Here is a 15,396-nt window from a genome sequence, read left to right as displayed (position 1 = left end):
TCCATCGGACATTTTCTGTCTGAATTTCCAACAAACAAAATTTGAGAGCTGGATCAACAAAATCCGTTCTCGTAAATCCCGAGCGTGTGTAAACAATTCCGACGCACAGAATTCCATGCATGCTCGGAATCAAGCAGAAGAGCGCACTGGCTATTGAACTTCCTCTTTCTCAACTCGTCATACCTGTTGTACATCACTGCATTCTTGACGTTCAGAATTTCCAACAACATTTGTGTGACTGTGTGTATGCAAAACAAGTTTGAGCCAACATCCGTCCGGAAAAAACATGGATTATGTTGTCAGAATGTGCGATCGTGTGTACGTGGCATAAGGCTGTTTTCACACTTGTGAGACGACAAAGTAGTGCGACTTCCATTGCGACTTTACAGTGCGACTTTGATCTGAGTTTACATTCTCTGGACCAAATTTGCATCAAAAGTCAAACCATAATACTGCACAAACCTTTTCTTACGTCTCAGCGACTTCTGTAGTGTTATAGGAACATCTCTCATAGAAATACATGTCACATATCACATGTCATGCGACTTGGGGTCTCACAAGTTGAATCCCAAGCCCTCACAAGTCTGAAAAGAGTATTCAGGTTTTTATATATAAAAGCCAATGTGATCAGCTCACACCTTATAATCCATGCCCTGCAAGCAATGCACCTTTAACTAAGGAGCAGCGGGAAATGTTGATGTAATGTAAATTGATAAACTAAATATTTGTGTAAAAAGCAATACAATCCACTGTAAATAATAATACAATAGTTTGATTTTATTATTTTAAACCCAGAACAGGTCCACTTATACATTTTTTAATACTCTTGTCATAGATGGCACTGTAATGTGACATGAATAACAATATAATTCTTAACATCAAAAATTATGATATTTTATGGTACATTTTCCAATTTTGTGATACTACTTACTATATTATAGTGTGTATGAATTATCTAATATATTGTAAATAAAACAAAATACTTTTTATTAATGTGAATGATAATTGGGTATTCTTTGAGTGCACTTTTGAGTCCTTTGAGTCCATATGGTCAGTTCTATGTGCGTGGTACCAGTCTCATTTTGAAAGGCTTTGGTTTCTGTGTGAGTCCAAAAACTGGGGTGATGTCTGGAGTAGACTTGGGGTCCGGCCAGTGGAGTTCAAAGTGTTTCATCAGAGTAGTGAAAAAGAGGAAGAGCTCCATCCGGGCCAGATTCTCTCCAGGACAAACACGGGGACCTAAAGAGAAACACAAGAAGGTCAGAGGGAACTCAGGGAAGTAACACTTAGCAAGGTCCCGGACCTCTAAAGGCCTAAGGGTGACCTCCAGAGTTAGGGAGAGCTGACATCTGTCTTTTTAGAGTGGGTTACAAGGCATGGTGGGTGTAATGCAAGATGGAGTGATGGGCGCCAGACACTTTTTGAATGCAAAAGAGATTTATTGTCTCTTAACAGAACTGTGGGAGAGAGGGTTAGGGCCAGGGCACCCTTAAGTAGATACAATGTTAATCGGCAGACTCGGAGACTTCTATAGGTAGACAGCTATACAGGAGAAGGCCTCCAGCCAGATACCACTTCTGTATAGGTAGGACCACTGTCTCCTATGGCAACAATACTGTCACTAACGGTAGTTGTATTTAACTATTGGTAACACAGATAGTTCTCCTCACACTCTACAGTCTCTCACTGTAGGTCTTCACTCACCAAGCTCGCAGTCTCTCACTAGACTCTCAGACCCATTTTCCACTGGATCCCTGGAGCTCCTCCACTTCCATAACTCAGTATCTTCCTCAAGCATCACCCTCGCTTCCCTGCTGGGTCCCTGGCTTGGCACTCACAAATACTCCTCAAGCCTCACCCCTGCTGATCCGCTAGGTCTCTGGCTTGTTGCTCACTGATTCTCCTCAAGCATCACCTCTGCTGTCCCACTGGGTCCTTGGCTTGGCACTTGCTGAAGATTTCCCACTTCTTCACCGTCCCCGGTTGGTGAGAAGATTGCTCTGGTACTAGCTCCAGCTTACTTACAGTGGTCACCGGTAACAAGGTGGATGGTCCTTTAGTGGCGCCACTTCCCCTCTACCTCAAAACCACAACTGGTTCCCCATCCGGCTGAACCGTTTCTTTTGTTTGGACTACAATTCTGCATTCCCAACCCTGCACTGCTTCTCCTGCTTCTGGATAGGCCTTCAGATAGCCTAGCAGCCAGATGTCCCAGGGATAGGCCACAGGCTTCCGGCCTAGCAGTCCGGGGCAGTATAACAAACGTCCACCCAGACAGCCGTCCAGGTGGCACAGAACCCTGATCACCTGACTCCACCCAGATAAATAGGCTCTCCCAGCAGGCCAAGGGACTAAAGAAGCCCCCGCCAATTGACTGAGACACCCCATCCATTCATAACCTGCCCTTGCTAAGCCCTTCTCTAGCTAATGTCACCAGCATAATGCCACCTAGCGACAGAAGGGAGAGAAGGTGCAAGTCCAGAACTAGAGAGGAATCAGTAAATCTAATAACAATTAACCAGGTCAACTATCGACCTGGCAAACTAAATTTACTAGCAACCTTGCCTAAACACCAGGGTGCTACACTTAAAATGCAAACTTAATCCCAAGTTGTTTGTTTTGAATAATAAACTGTAAAATGTTTTATTTCCCTTAATTTTCTGTCCCAATAACAATAGTCCCCAGGGTGAATCTCCCAGTCAGGGACACAGACAGTAATAACATTCTGACCATTCTTCGTAAAACTAAAAAGGCAGGTAATGATAGTTCAAGATATGCCTGGAGGTAAAACCCAGTTTCAAAAAACACTTACATTCCCGGCATGCCGGAAATGCTAACTTTCACATTGTTTGTGTTCTCAACCAAACTTTCAAACTATCAAATGGCTGGTTTCATAACTGATCACATGTGCAGCATTATAGCAGTTGAAGAATCATTAGAGGCCAAGATGGCAGCTTTCTTTACTGAAAACGATAGAAATCTACTGTTTTTGGATACATCGCCCACAGATCTCATTGGTCAGCTTTTGGCTTCAGCACTGGCAGTGCATGATCTCTTAGCCCTGGTGCTAATACCATGTATAAATTCCTAAGTTTGAAACAGTGACAGCCAGTGCATTTTGGGCACATAGGTGCCGCCCCTTCATCCATGCACCTAGGCCCTTTCAGGATGCCGGACGCATGGACTCCTATGGCGGGGGTGGGAGGGGGTGTTTTTTTTAAGCACCTGATTAGAGCCAAATACATTTTCGCTATTTTCATACTAACGTTCCTCCCCATCAATGAGGAGGCAGGTCATCAGACCTGTTTCCTGATTGGCCAATGCGCCAGGTGATCCTACTGGATGCTTGGCACTTAGGAAGAGGATGCACTAGCAGAGGAGACACGCGCTGGACTCGAGGAAGGATACCTCCGCCACTGCTGCTGCTCTGGTGGAGACAATACAGTCAGAATTCAGCACTCAGAGAGGATACCACAGCCCAGCGGTAAGTGCCAGACCACCTGCGGGTGGGTGCTGTCAGAGCAGAGCCATGAGCCTGCAGGGTGCGGTGCTGTCAGTCCCGCTGGCAGGTGTAAGGTTCTAGTGCCAGTGCCGATCAGTGAGGCTGAGTGACCAGTGCTGTCAGTGCCGATCAGTGAGGCTGAGTGACCAGTGCTGTCAGTGCCGATCAGTGAGGCTGAGTGACCAGTGTTGTCAGTGCCAATCTGTGAGGCTGATCTGTATAACCAGAGCTGTATACCCTGATCTGTGATGCTGAGCTGTATACCCTGAGCTGTATACCCTGATCTGTGAGGCTAAGCTGTATACCCTGAGCCGTATACCCTGATCTGTGAGGCTAAGCTGTATACCCTGATCTGTGAGGCTTAGCTGTATACCCTGAGCTGTATACCCTGATCTGTGAGGCTTAGCTGTATACCCTAAAATTTATATCTGGATCTGTGAGGCTGAGCTGTATACTCTGATCTGTGAGGCTGAGCTGTATATCCAGAGCTGCATACCCTGATCTGTGATGTTTAGCTGTATACCCTGATCTGTGAGGCTAGGCTGTATACCTTTATCTTTGAGGCTGAGCTGTATACCCCAAGCTATATACCCTGATCTGTGAGCCTGAGCTATATACGCTGATCTGTGAGGCTGAGCCGTATATCCTGAACTGTATACCTTGAGCTATATACCCTGATCTGTGAGCCAGAGCTATATAAGCTGATATATGTGGCTGAGCTATATACAATGTCCTGTGATGCTGGGGCAGTATACTCTGTCCTGTGATGCTGGGGCAGTATACTCTGTCCTTTGATGCTGGGGCAGTATACTCTGTCCTTTGATGCTGGGGCAGTATACTCTGTCCTTTGATGCTGGGGCAGTATACTCTGTCCTGTGATCCTGGGGCTGTATACTCTGTCCTGTGATCCTGGGGCTGTATACTCTGTCCTGTGATCCTGGGGCTGTATACTCTGTCCTGTGATCCTGAGGCTGTTTACTCTGTCCTGTGATCCTGGGGTTGTATACTATGTCCTGTGATTCTGGGGCTGTATACTCTGTCCTATGATGCTGAGCTATATACTCCCCACACTATGGGGAAAAGCAAGTAGAATACAGGGGACGGAGTGGGTGGATTCTATAAGGGGTGGGTCTTATTAGAAGTGGGAGGGGTCAAAAAAACGTCACCAGCCATCACTGGTTTTAAATATTCTGTTAATAAGTAATGTAAATATCTAGGGCTTCTGAAGTCACCACCTTTATTGTAACTATCATTTACCTGCAGAGAAAGGAAGGAAAGATTCTACTTTCACTAGTTCTCCATCCTCATTCAGGAAATTCTCTGGATTAAATTCATTTGGATACTTCCAGTATTTTTCATCATAGTGTGTTGATGACAGATCTGTGATGATGAGTGTTCCCTGGAGACACAAAATGAAAAAAACAGTTTAAGATAAAGGAACTGAACCTATAACAGCTAGAAGTTGAAGATTTAACCCACCAGTGCCCAGTGCCCACCCAAAACATCAGTGAATTTAATTGGTTATCCATTTCTAAGAAAATCTAAACCTCAAAGCAATATTTTATATACTGCAGATTACCAGTTCTTACATATGGTGTCTGCCTTAGTTTTTATTTTTAACGCTAAGACCTTTTTTAGCAATTACAGAAAATACCAGTTGATTCTGCCATAAATGTCCTTGTCTCTTCCTATGATTTAGAAAAAAACCTTATCCTTATTGTATAAACTACTACACTCAACAACCATCATGTAATTGAGATAAGCAAAGGCAGTCATGGTTGAAGTCTAGCCTTTTTAACAACCATTGTGCCTTCTATAGATACCATGGAGAAAATAATGTGGCCATGAAAGGACAGGAAGCGTGTTATTCTGCAGGATTATTTGGTGAAACGAAAGGAAAGTAAATAAGTAAATGAAAGCAGTCTGCACATCTAAGGACTATTAGGCTACAATACACAACATTCTTGATTTTGGGTTTAACTACTTCATGCAGACGTCAGAAAAATATATGGCCCCCACTGGACTAGACTTTTTTGCCATGGGGTTGCATATATGCGCACCTCCCTTTGTGCTGGGAGCCAGCTGCACAGCACAGAGATCAGGGTCCCACCGTGAGCCCGGGCCCTGTACTAATGATCGGGACCCGGAACGCAAGATTCCAGGTCACCTGATCGCTGTGATATTCTCTGATTGGCTATCACAGCGATCAGTCATTGTGAAAACCCATCCCTGTGTTTTCTTTTTATGTGAATGGAGGAAAGAGAAACATTTTATCTCTCTCTGTCCTTGCACAGAAAAAAGTGTGTGTAAAAAGAATTTAAATGAATTAAATAATAATAAAAAAAATACATAGATCAACGTTTGATCTAGGTCAGTGTTTGTGTCAAGGTCAGGGTTAGTATTTTTTGGAGAGGACAGAATTTATTATTATTTTTTTTTAATTAGTATCAGTGTCAGTTAGTGTCATGCCGCGTACACACGATCAGACTATCCGGCGGACTAGGTCTGGCGGACAAACCGCCGGAAAGTCCGCCAGACTTTCTGAACGAGCGGACCTGCCCACACATAATCAGACTTTTCCCGCGGCTATAGAGGGAGTCCTCCGTACTTTTGAAATTAATGGACTTGCCCACACACAGAGGAAAGCCCGTTCATTTTGAATGCGGCTCCAAGTAAACGAGACTAGCGAAGGAAGTCAATGTCGCCGCCTTTGGTGGCGAGATTGATACGTCACTGGCCCCGTCACCTGGTATGGACATAAAGGGGAAGTCCTATGCCAAAAAAACGGTGTGGGGGTCCCCCCAAGGTCCATATAAGACCTTTATCCGAGCATGCAACCCGGCTGGTCAGGAAAGGGGGTGGGGACGAGCGAGCGCCCCCCTCCTGAGGCATTCCAGGCCGCGTGCCCTCAACATGGGGGGTGCTTTGGGGAAGGGGGACCCTGCCCATGTTGATGAGGACAAAGGCCTCTTCCCGACAACCCTGGCTGTTGGTTGTCGGGGTCTGCGGGCGGGGGGCTTATCGGAATCCGGGAGCCCCTTTAATAAGGGGGCCCCCAGATACCGGCCCCCCCACCATATATGAATGAGTATGGGGTACAATGTACCCCTACCCATTCACCTGGTGAAAAAAATGTAAATAAAACACAACACAAGGTTTTAAAATAATTTATTGCACAGGGTCCCCCTTCTATTGTTCAACAGGTGCATGTAATTACAATTCTTGATATAATATTTCACAGCAGGGCCCATTTCAGCGCCCACCAAGAGTAACTGTGAGGACTTACAGTGTTATGCCACCAGCACCACCACCAAATACCCAATTTTTCTACCACTGTTCAACAATGGCATATAATTACAATTCTTGATATAATAGTTCACAGTAGGGTGTTCCAGCGCCCACCAAGAGTAACTGAGCGCTTACAGTGTTGTGGCAACACCAACACCTTAAGCCCAAATTTCTGCAGAGCATATAGGGCAGGCCCCTACTTTCAAACATCCAACTTACAAATGTCTCCTACTTGCAAACAGAAGGAGACAACAGGAAGTGAGATTAAATCTACCCCTAGGAAGGGAAATTCTCTCCTGTAAGAGTTGATATGGGAAAAACGTGTCTCTCCACTGATGCTTTATCACCAATCTTTGTTTCACTAAAAACTCAACATTTTCAAAAAACATTTGTCATTGGGACAGAAAGTGAGGTGAAATCTTCTGAAGAGGTGCAGAGACAGCAAAAAAAAATGTTACAGGGGTGATAACCCTTCCCTATGTTTTTCAAAAAGCTTAAAAATCGATTTTTTGACTGGAGGTACACTTTAAAAATGTACCAGTTCAAAATTACAAACAGATTCTACTTAACAAACCTACACAGTCCCTGTCTTGTTTGCACTGCCTATATACTTCTGTTCCGAGTATATAGGGCCTGGGGGCCCCACTCCTTTCATTTTTTTAATTGATTATCTAGTCCCACTTATGTAAATTTATTGACAGAGACTTTGGTTTGTACACAGTGGAATGTGATATTCTTTTACCTGTGGCAAAAGTTTGCTCTATTGTTACCATTACACAGAAGGAATTTGAGATATTTTATATATTTCTTATATTTTGTATGGTTCACTATACTGTATGTTCATAATTATTCACTTAATTTGGTGGTACACTGTGCAATATTAGTAGGTTAATATTAGCACAACTATTCATTGAAAACAATGTTTTTTATGTATCAGTTCACATATATAATTGCAGCTATATTATTTAGTTATATTTTAAGATTAATTTCTCACATATTTTAATATTTATTCACATCAGCGCTTTAGTATATTTTTACACATTATTGATTAATGAAAATCAATATGATTCTGAGGTATGAACTAGAATGTTGGATGGACAGAGTCTATGGAATGAGGAGGATAGAGGTCTGGCTTATGAAATAGAAAAAGATTGAATTATTCCCTTTAATATCATCACCAGCTTTGTAAAACTCTTGCAGGGACAGCTATTGGGAGCTCAGCTCCAATAAGTGTAGGTATGTTTACAGAACTACATTCCCCAGGAGCCCTTTCTAACAGCATCATTGTTTTTTTGTAAATAAAGAGTGCAGCGCAAAAAATATATATACTTGCAATATATAAAACAATGCATATAACAGGTGCAAAGATTCAGTGCAATCAATAGTGTATGAACAATATAGAAAAATATTGCATAAAAAATAAATATGCAAAAATTCAAATAAAACATGTACTAATTAAAGTGCAATAAGTGCCATCAATTGTGCAAAACCTAAAATTCAGCTAGAGATTAATTTTAAGCATAAATATCAGTACAATGATGATGTCATTTAGGACAAAACAATCCTTCGGGACTGATACGTACACATGCTACTGTGCATGCGTGATTGCTATCTGGCCATTTACAAGGGTTTCATTTGGATTTATGTATCTATATGCCTGCATTTTACAAATCTGATACAAGTGCATTACTTTTTATTAAATTTTTATAGCTGTATCACACTATGTGGAGTCTTTTGTTCAATATATACTTCAGCTAGCTGATCCATTGATGGCTTTTGGCACTACTTCCTGGTTTGTTCAGAGCCTTTTGGTTTACCAATTAAGGACACCTGAAAGAGCAGCTGGGCTTTTCTTCAGTGGATCAGAGATCCAGTCAAGCACTGTATGACCTCCCTAAGTAATGCTGGCCATACACTATATGAAAAATCAGCCAAACCCATGTTCGAAAAACCTACATTTGGCCGTGAGAGCAAACAATAATGCCATCATGTAATGAATGATAAATCATTCAGTGGACATAAATGAATACATTTTTTGTTTGTTTTATTTTACATATGCTTAGTACAAACAGTTTGGACGGAAAACACATTAACATTTAAATTTATCGTTCATTAGTCAGAAAATTTACAAAATTATCCTTTGTTTTTTCGGCTCAAAAACATCCCAACAATTATCGATTTTGTGCCCATTAACTGCCCGAAAAACTAACAAACTGTCTAAATGACCAAATTTCTGGCGATTTTTTGCAAAGTGTATGGTCAGCATAAGGGGGGGGGGGGTCGCAGGCTTTCTGGTAAGCCTCCATTATTTGCTTTGGTGATGGGTGTCACACAACTGGGTGTTTGATCATCATTTCAACCCGGGTTTTGAAATGGAATTTACACATGGACTTTAGTCCCATATGATTTTGTGCAGAGATCTGTACCCTTTTTATATATTGCATTGATATTTATGCTTGAAATTCATCTCTGGCTGAATTTTAGGTTTTGCACAATTGATGACACTTATTTAATTATTTAAATGATGACAATAAGAAAGGTAACAGACCCACAATATATCAGATGAGGAGGTTATTGAATGACAAGAATACATATAAAATCCTTGCAAAGGATCCGATGTTGGAATTTAAGGATGAATTGCACATGTTGGTTGAAGAGGGTAAGAATAAGGGTATATTGACTCTTTTTTGCAGCTACTTGTGTGTAAAGGCGTTCCTTAAAGACACTATACATATCATACAAGTTTTGGAATCAATCAACTGTACATCATCTACTATTTCTACTATTTTAGTGACTGCCGATGTTAGCTCGTTATACACTATAATAGGCCATGAGGACGCTATGTCCTCTGTACAATGGGCTTTAGCATCATCCAGCCTCTCGAGAAGGTATAAAAACTTCCTTCTGAGGTGCCTTCGTTTTTACCTATCCAGAAATAATTTCTGGTATGGTGGACAATACTATTTGCAGACAAGGGGAGTGGCGATTGGGGGCACGTTTTGCTCCCAGTGTGGCCAATTTGTTTATGGCCTACTGGGAGGAGGACGTTGTCTTCAAAAATCGCCCCCCCCCCCCAAACTTGTCTGCTATAGGTGTTTTATCTGCGATCTTATTTTAATATGGCAGGGGGACCAGGTTGCTCTGGAAAAATTCATATACACTATGAACAGTAATTCTAAAAATATACAACTCACCTGGAATGTGAGTATGGAACAGATTGTCTTCCTTGATTTAGAGATATCGAGGGATGGTGATCATTTTCGCCTTTGCAATCATTTTAAGCCAATGGACCGAAATTCCTACATGCCTCTGGGGAGCTGTCACCACCGGTCATGGTTATGCAATATCCCCAGAGGTCAGTTCATTAGGCTCAGGCGGAATTGCTCTCGAGATGAAGACTTTAGGTCCCAGTCCCAGGTTCTTGTGACCAGGTTCCAACAAAAGGGGTATGAGAGATCTACCCTTGATGGTGAACTAGAGCAGGTGAGAGACATACAGAGAGAGGCTCTTGTTGCTGATAAAATCAAGGAAGATAATGTTGATGTTGCGAATTTTAAAATGTTATTGAATTATAATGTCCAACACAAAAAATTTCAAAATATTGTTCGAAAAAACTGGTCCATCTTGAAACAAGATAAGGTATTGGCCCCCATTTACCACAGTGGCCATCATTTATATACAAAAAGGCACCCTCTCTGCAGGATCGGTTGGCCCCTAGTGTTGATCCCCCTACACAATCAGATAATCATTTGTTTTCCTTCCTTTCTGGGTTCTATGCCTGCGGTAAATGTACCACGTGTAAGCATTCAAAGTGTAATATTAAAAACCCAAAAACTCTGTATATTCAGCAACAAATAAAGAGTACAAAATTCAGCAATTGATCACATGTGCTACGATCAATGTAGTTGACATGCTCGAATGTGAGTGTGGCTTACAGTATATTGGTAGGACATTTGGCCCCTCCATGTTAGATTAGGCGAGCATGTGAACAACATCAAGAAGGGACTTAAAACCCACAACGTCTTCAGACATTTCAAACTTGTCCATAATCAAAACCCTAGGGGTTTGAAGTTCTGGGGAATTGAGAAAGTTGTGAAACATTGGAGAGGCAGTAATTTTATACGCAAGCTTAGTCGCAGAGAGTCTCACTGGATACATGAAACAAAAGTTCTTGTACCGACAGGCTTGAATTTCGAGTTTGATGTTAACTGTTTTATTTCAAATCGTTAAAATTGTTTCTGATTATATAGTTATGTATGTCAATTAATTGAATTATTTTAATTGATATATAATTTTTTCTGTTTTTATTATTTTGAAAGTAATATGTACATGAGGATGAACGGAGACGTGGGTGGTCACATATAATTTTTCTATAATTTTTCTTTGTTTTTTTTTATATTTTAGGACATTGAATTAACTAGGCATGTTGCCTTTTTATAATGAATTTTATAATGAATTTTGCTAGTATTTTTCTAATATAGAGTCATATTGTAATGGCCACTTGTATATGCTGGTAATTTTGCTGTCTTATGAGTTCCAAAAAGCAATATTTATGGCGGACACCAGTGTTGGTATTGTAAGCGGTGATGTTGCTGTCTGGTGTTGTGGCAATGTCACGGTTTGCATATCATGGTTATGGTGTCACGCAGAGCACCAGTTCTTCCGGGTTTTGAGTGGTCTAGTAGCAAGCCGGAAGTTCTGGTCATTTTGTTTACTGGGTTCCTATAGCTTTGGACGCCCCTGATAGACAGCGTCATGGCAGTGTATAAATAGCGGGTGGTTGACATCACTCTGTCACCGCTAATGAAGTCCCGCCCCCTGAGACGTAACGCGTATGGAACCACATGACTACGTAACACCACCCGCGTCCTCCATTCATACTCGTGGCTATTACGATCATTTTTACTGCTGATCCTTAGCACTGGGGAACAGTGCAGAAATATGTAAGTGCAATAGTCGCTTAATAAATTTGTATCTATTTTACCATACGGAGAGCACTATTTTTTTATCATTATTGCCATTGCATGTCCGCATGTTTGGAAACTTGTGGAGCCCATTTTTGGATACATGTGATCTACACTGCTTAGAAGTATATCCCTAGCATTGCAGATGTTAAAGTGGAATGCTACATTTACCCTGTTTTTAAGGACTGCTTGTTTGACCCTATTCACGCTGAGGCGTCCATCAAGTGAGGTGAGCTGTTAGCACTCTTGATTGGTGGAGGAAATCACTTGGTTGAAGAGAATGTCTTACACCGTGCTTGTTCATTAATAAGATCACCCTGTATGGACACTTGTTGGTGCTTCTATGGACTTTCTTTTCTTGCAGCTATTATATATTATGTCTTTTTGTGTTTAATTGTTTTGTGCTGCACTGCTTTTTATTTATTTCTCTTTAAGGATTTGATAAGTTGGTCCTCAGTGTTCAGCTGCTGTCTTTGTGATATATGTATTGCGCTGATTGATTCTCTATTTTATAGTGTTTTTATAAAGATAAGATATAGGGAACTGTGTTTGTATTGCAGAGATATATTGAATATGTTTCTGTTTATTTTGCTCAGACATACACTTGAAGAATCTTCTGACCTTTGGTATAGAATATCCGTTCAGCTGAACATCTTTAATGGGTGCATGAGACACTCCTAGCGACACAACTGAGGCAAAGCGCTGGATTTCTTGTAGAATAGCCTGTGTGTACGGCATCTTTACTCTGTCATCATAGTCAAGACGGTCTCTGTCTCCTCTAATTTTATCTATTTCTTCCCGACATTTCTCTGAAAAGAACAAGCACAGTATAATACTCATACTACAGATGTAAGGCAGCATAGGTTTGTATTACTAAATCTTTAGCTAAAAATCAATAACATTGCAGGTGACAGAAAGTGAAAGCACCCGAGTGCTGGGTTGTAACGGACACTTACAGAACAAAGCTACTAGAGAATAAGAGATCCAAAAAGGAAATTGTTTTCTGAAGACTTTACCCTGAATGTTGGGATAGGTCATCATATAAAGAAGACCCCATTCTAGACTGGTAGAGGTAGTTTCTGTCCCAGCAAAGAGATCTGCCACACATGTGAATAGGTTCTCAGCATCAAAGGTTGACTTGTGACCATCTTCATGTTCCTGAAAATATAGGAAGAGATTACACTAAGTTACTCATTAGTAGTCAGATGTTACAAGATTGTACACAGCATTGGATTTGCTGGAGAGCACAAGGCTCACTCAGGAGTATTCCTTGGCATGGTGCTAACTAAAGTTAACACCCCTTTCACACCAGGGCGTTTTGCAGGCGCTATAGCGTTAGAAATAGCACCTGCAATCCGCCTTAAAAAATCTGCATCATTGTTTGTAGTGTGAAAGCCCAGGGCTTTCACACTACAGCGGTGCACTGGCAGGACGTCGGCGAAAAGTCCTGGCAGCAGCTTCTTTGGAGCGGTGTGTTTACTGCTCCTCCACTGCTGCTCCCCATCGAAATCAATGGGGCAGCGCTGTAATACCGCCTGCAAAACGCCGCTATTGTAGCATATTGCCGGCGGTTTTAACCCTTTCTTGGCTGCTAGCAGGGGTAAAAGCGGCCGGCTGGCGGCCGAAATGCACTGCAAATGCGCCGCAAATCAGGCGGTAAAACGCCGCTAAAAATAGCGGCGTTTTACCGCCGACGCTATGGGCGGTGTGCTGTGAAAGGGGTCTAAGAGATAGGTTACCAGCACACCAAGGATCTCTGAGACAGAATCCAAAAGTTTTATCAAAATAATCACATCACACCATAAAATAGTAAGGTTTCGGGGTCACGCAGGATATGTGACGGTCACATGCCCGAAGAGGAGGGCCTATGTGACTCTGAAATATCATCACTATTTTGTGATTTCTCAGAGATTGTTGGTGTGCTGGCAACATGACTCGTAATCTGTGCTGATACTTGTCCTTAGAGCACTGTGTCCCTGAAGAATATTTTACTTTGCTCATGCTAGCAAAGGCTCTTGCTTCCAATTCTCATTCAATATATGACAATAAGTGTAAGTCCTTGTACACACGGTCAGACATTCCGACAACAAATTCCATCAGATTTTTCAGTCGGATTTTGTCCAAAACTGGTATTGCATACACACGGTCGGACAAAGTTGTCGGAAAATCCGATCGTTCAGACCGTGATGACGTTCGTTCGTTACGACGGGACTACGTTCAGGCTAGTAGCCAATAGCTTTGGTCTCGTAATTTGATCTGAGCATGCGTGGCACTTTGTCCGATCGGAATTCTCCACAAAGTCCGATCGGATCATGTTGTCAGAAAATTTTATATCCAGCTCTCAAACTTTGTTGGTCCGACATTCCGACGGAAAAAGTCCAATGGAGCCCACACACAGTCACATTATGCGACAACACGGTCCGATTGGACATTTTCCATCGGAATTTCCGACAGTGTGTACAAGGGCTAAGAATTTATTTGTGTGTGAATTAAAAGTTATTTTTTTTTTTTTATCATTTCATTCTTTATTATTACGTGATAAGATGGTGGGGAAAAAAAGAGTTATGTTAAAGATTACCATATCAAGTTCCTCCAAATAGCAGTCTATGTAATCCCTGGCTTCTCCGGGCACTCTGGTTCTCTTGTGTTCTTCTACAACCTTACCAAGGAATGCATACACTGTCTTAACATTTCTGAATATCTTCTGATGTGGCAATGGAAGATGTTTCACAAATCCAAATGCATTATAGAGCTGAGAGGAAAAAATTAACAAAAGATCATTCATAGGTTCTTTTGCTTTCATGTTTCCTTTTATATTCAGATATGTTACATATAAAGTTTCTGTACTTAAAGTTGATTCATACATTAGAGGTGGCCATGTAAGGGAAGCTCTTCCCAGGTGCCTGTCACCATCTTGGTTGGTGGTACGATACAGAGCATGCAGTTAGCTGTTTCCAAACTTCTCTCCAAACAAAAGGATTGATCACCACCTGGGGATCTGTCAGTATGTTCAAGATTGTGTTTGTGTGATAATCCGTTGATTGGTGTCTAGTGATCTCTTACATGGCCTGATTGTCACAAACAGTGCTAAAATATGTGACATCTCTTGCTATTATTGGGGTTTTATGTGTAATACCTAAAGCCGGCCAAAGACAGTTGGAATCTCGGCTGGTTCAGCAGGAAGCATGTTCAAACCATGTCTGGGCAGGCTGAATGTACCCAAGTTCATCAATCAATCAACTTAAGTACAACCAGCCTGGCTTTTTATATGTGATTATTGCCAGCAGCTGTTATAGCCACTAGCAATAATCACTGTGTTCTCCCAGTCCGGGGCGGCATCCCTGGCCCCCCTGCCGGAATGACTCTGAGGGATGGATTCCCCCATCAACACTGACCTGAGATTGCAGAAAATAAAATCGCTCCATCTATGGCCGGCCTTAGACTTGTATATGATAATGCAATTCAAAGGAAAGATTTATTGTAATTGAAGATCAGTTACTTTAGGTAACATACTGCTCTTCTGTATAGAATACAAGTGTATATGGTAATGAAGCTTAAGAAATAAAATATTGCATTTGCCCATAGATAAATTTAAGAAGACAGTGAAAGTAAGTACATGCCAGGGGAAAAAATGTCAAAATA

The 15,396-nt window shown here is 41.6% G+C and overlaps 1 protein-coding gene across 1 annotated transcript in view; it reads right to left on the bottom strand.

Moving 5' to 3' along the window:
- Positions 1 to 756: 756 nt before the first annotated feature.
- LOC143930745 (cytochrome P450 2J6-like) overlaps positions 757 to 15,396 on the bottom strand; it is a 122,011-nt gene continuing 107,371 nt past the window's right edge. The window contains exons 6-10 of the mRNA XM_077455316.1: positions 14,333 to 14,506; positions 12,771 to 12,912; positions 12,376 to 12,563; positions 4,760 to 4,901; positions 757 to 1,239 (exon numbers count right to left, since the gene is read on the bottom strand). Of these exons, the coding sequence (XP_077311442.1) occupies positions 1,058 to 1,239; positions 4,760 to 4,901; positions 12,376 to 12,563; positions 12,771 to 12,912; positions 14,333 to 14,506 (828 nt within the window). The 3' untranslated portion in view covers positions 757 to 1,057. The remainder of the gene's footprint in view (positions 1,240 to 4,759; positions 4,902 to 12,375; positions 12,564 to 12,770; positions 12,913 to 14,332; positions 14,507 to 15,396) is intronic.

The sequence above is a fragment of the Lithobates pipiens genome, unplaced genomic scaffold, assembly GCF_037356315.1.
Source record: "Lithobates pipiens isolate NorthernLeopardFrog02 unplaced genomic scaffold, aLitPip1_a1.2 Scaffold_10, whole genome shotgun sequence".
Lineage (NCBI taxonomy): Eukaryota > Metazoa > Chordata > Amphibia > Anura > Ranidae > Lithobates > Lithobates pipiens.
This window is presented reverse-complemented; position numbering and strand designations above follow the sequence as displayed.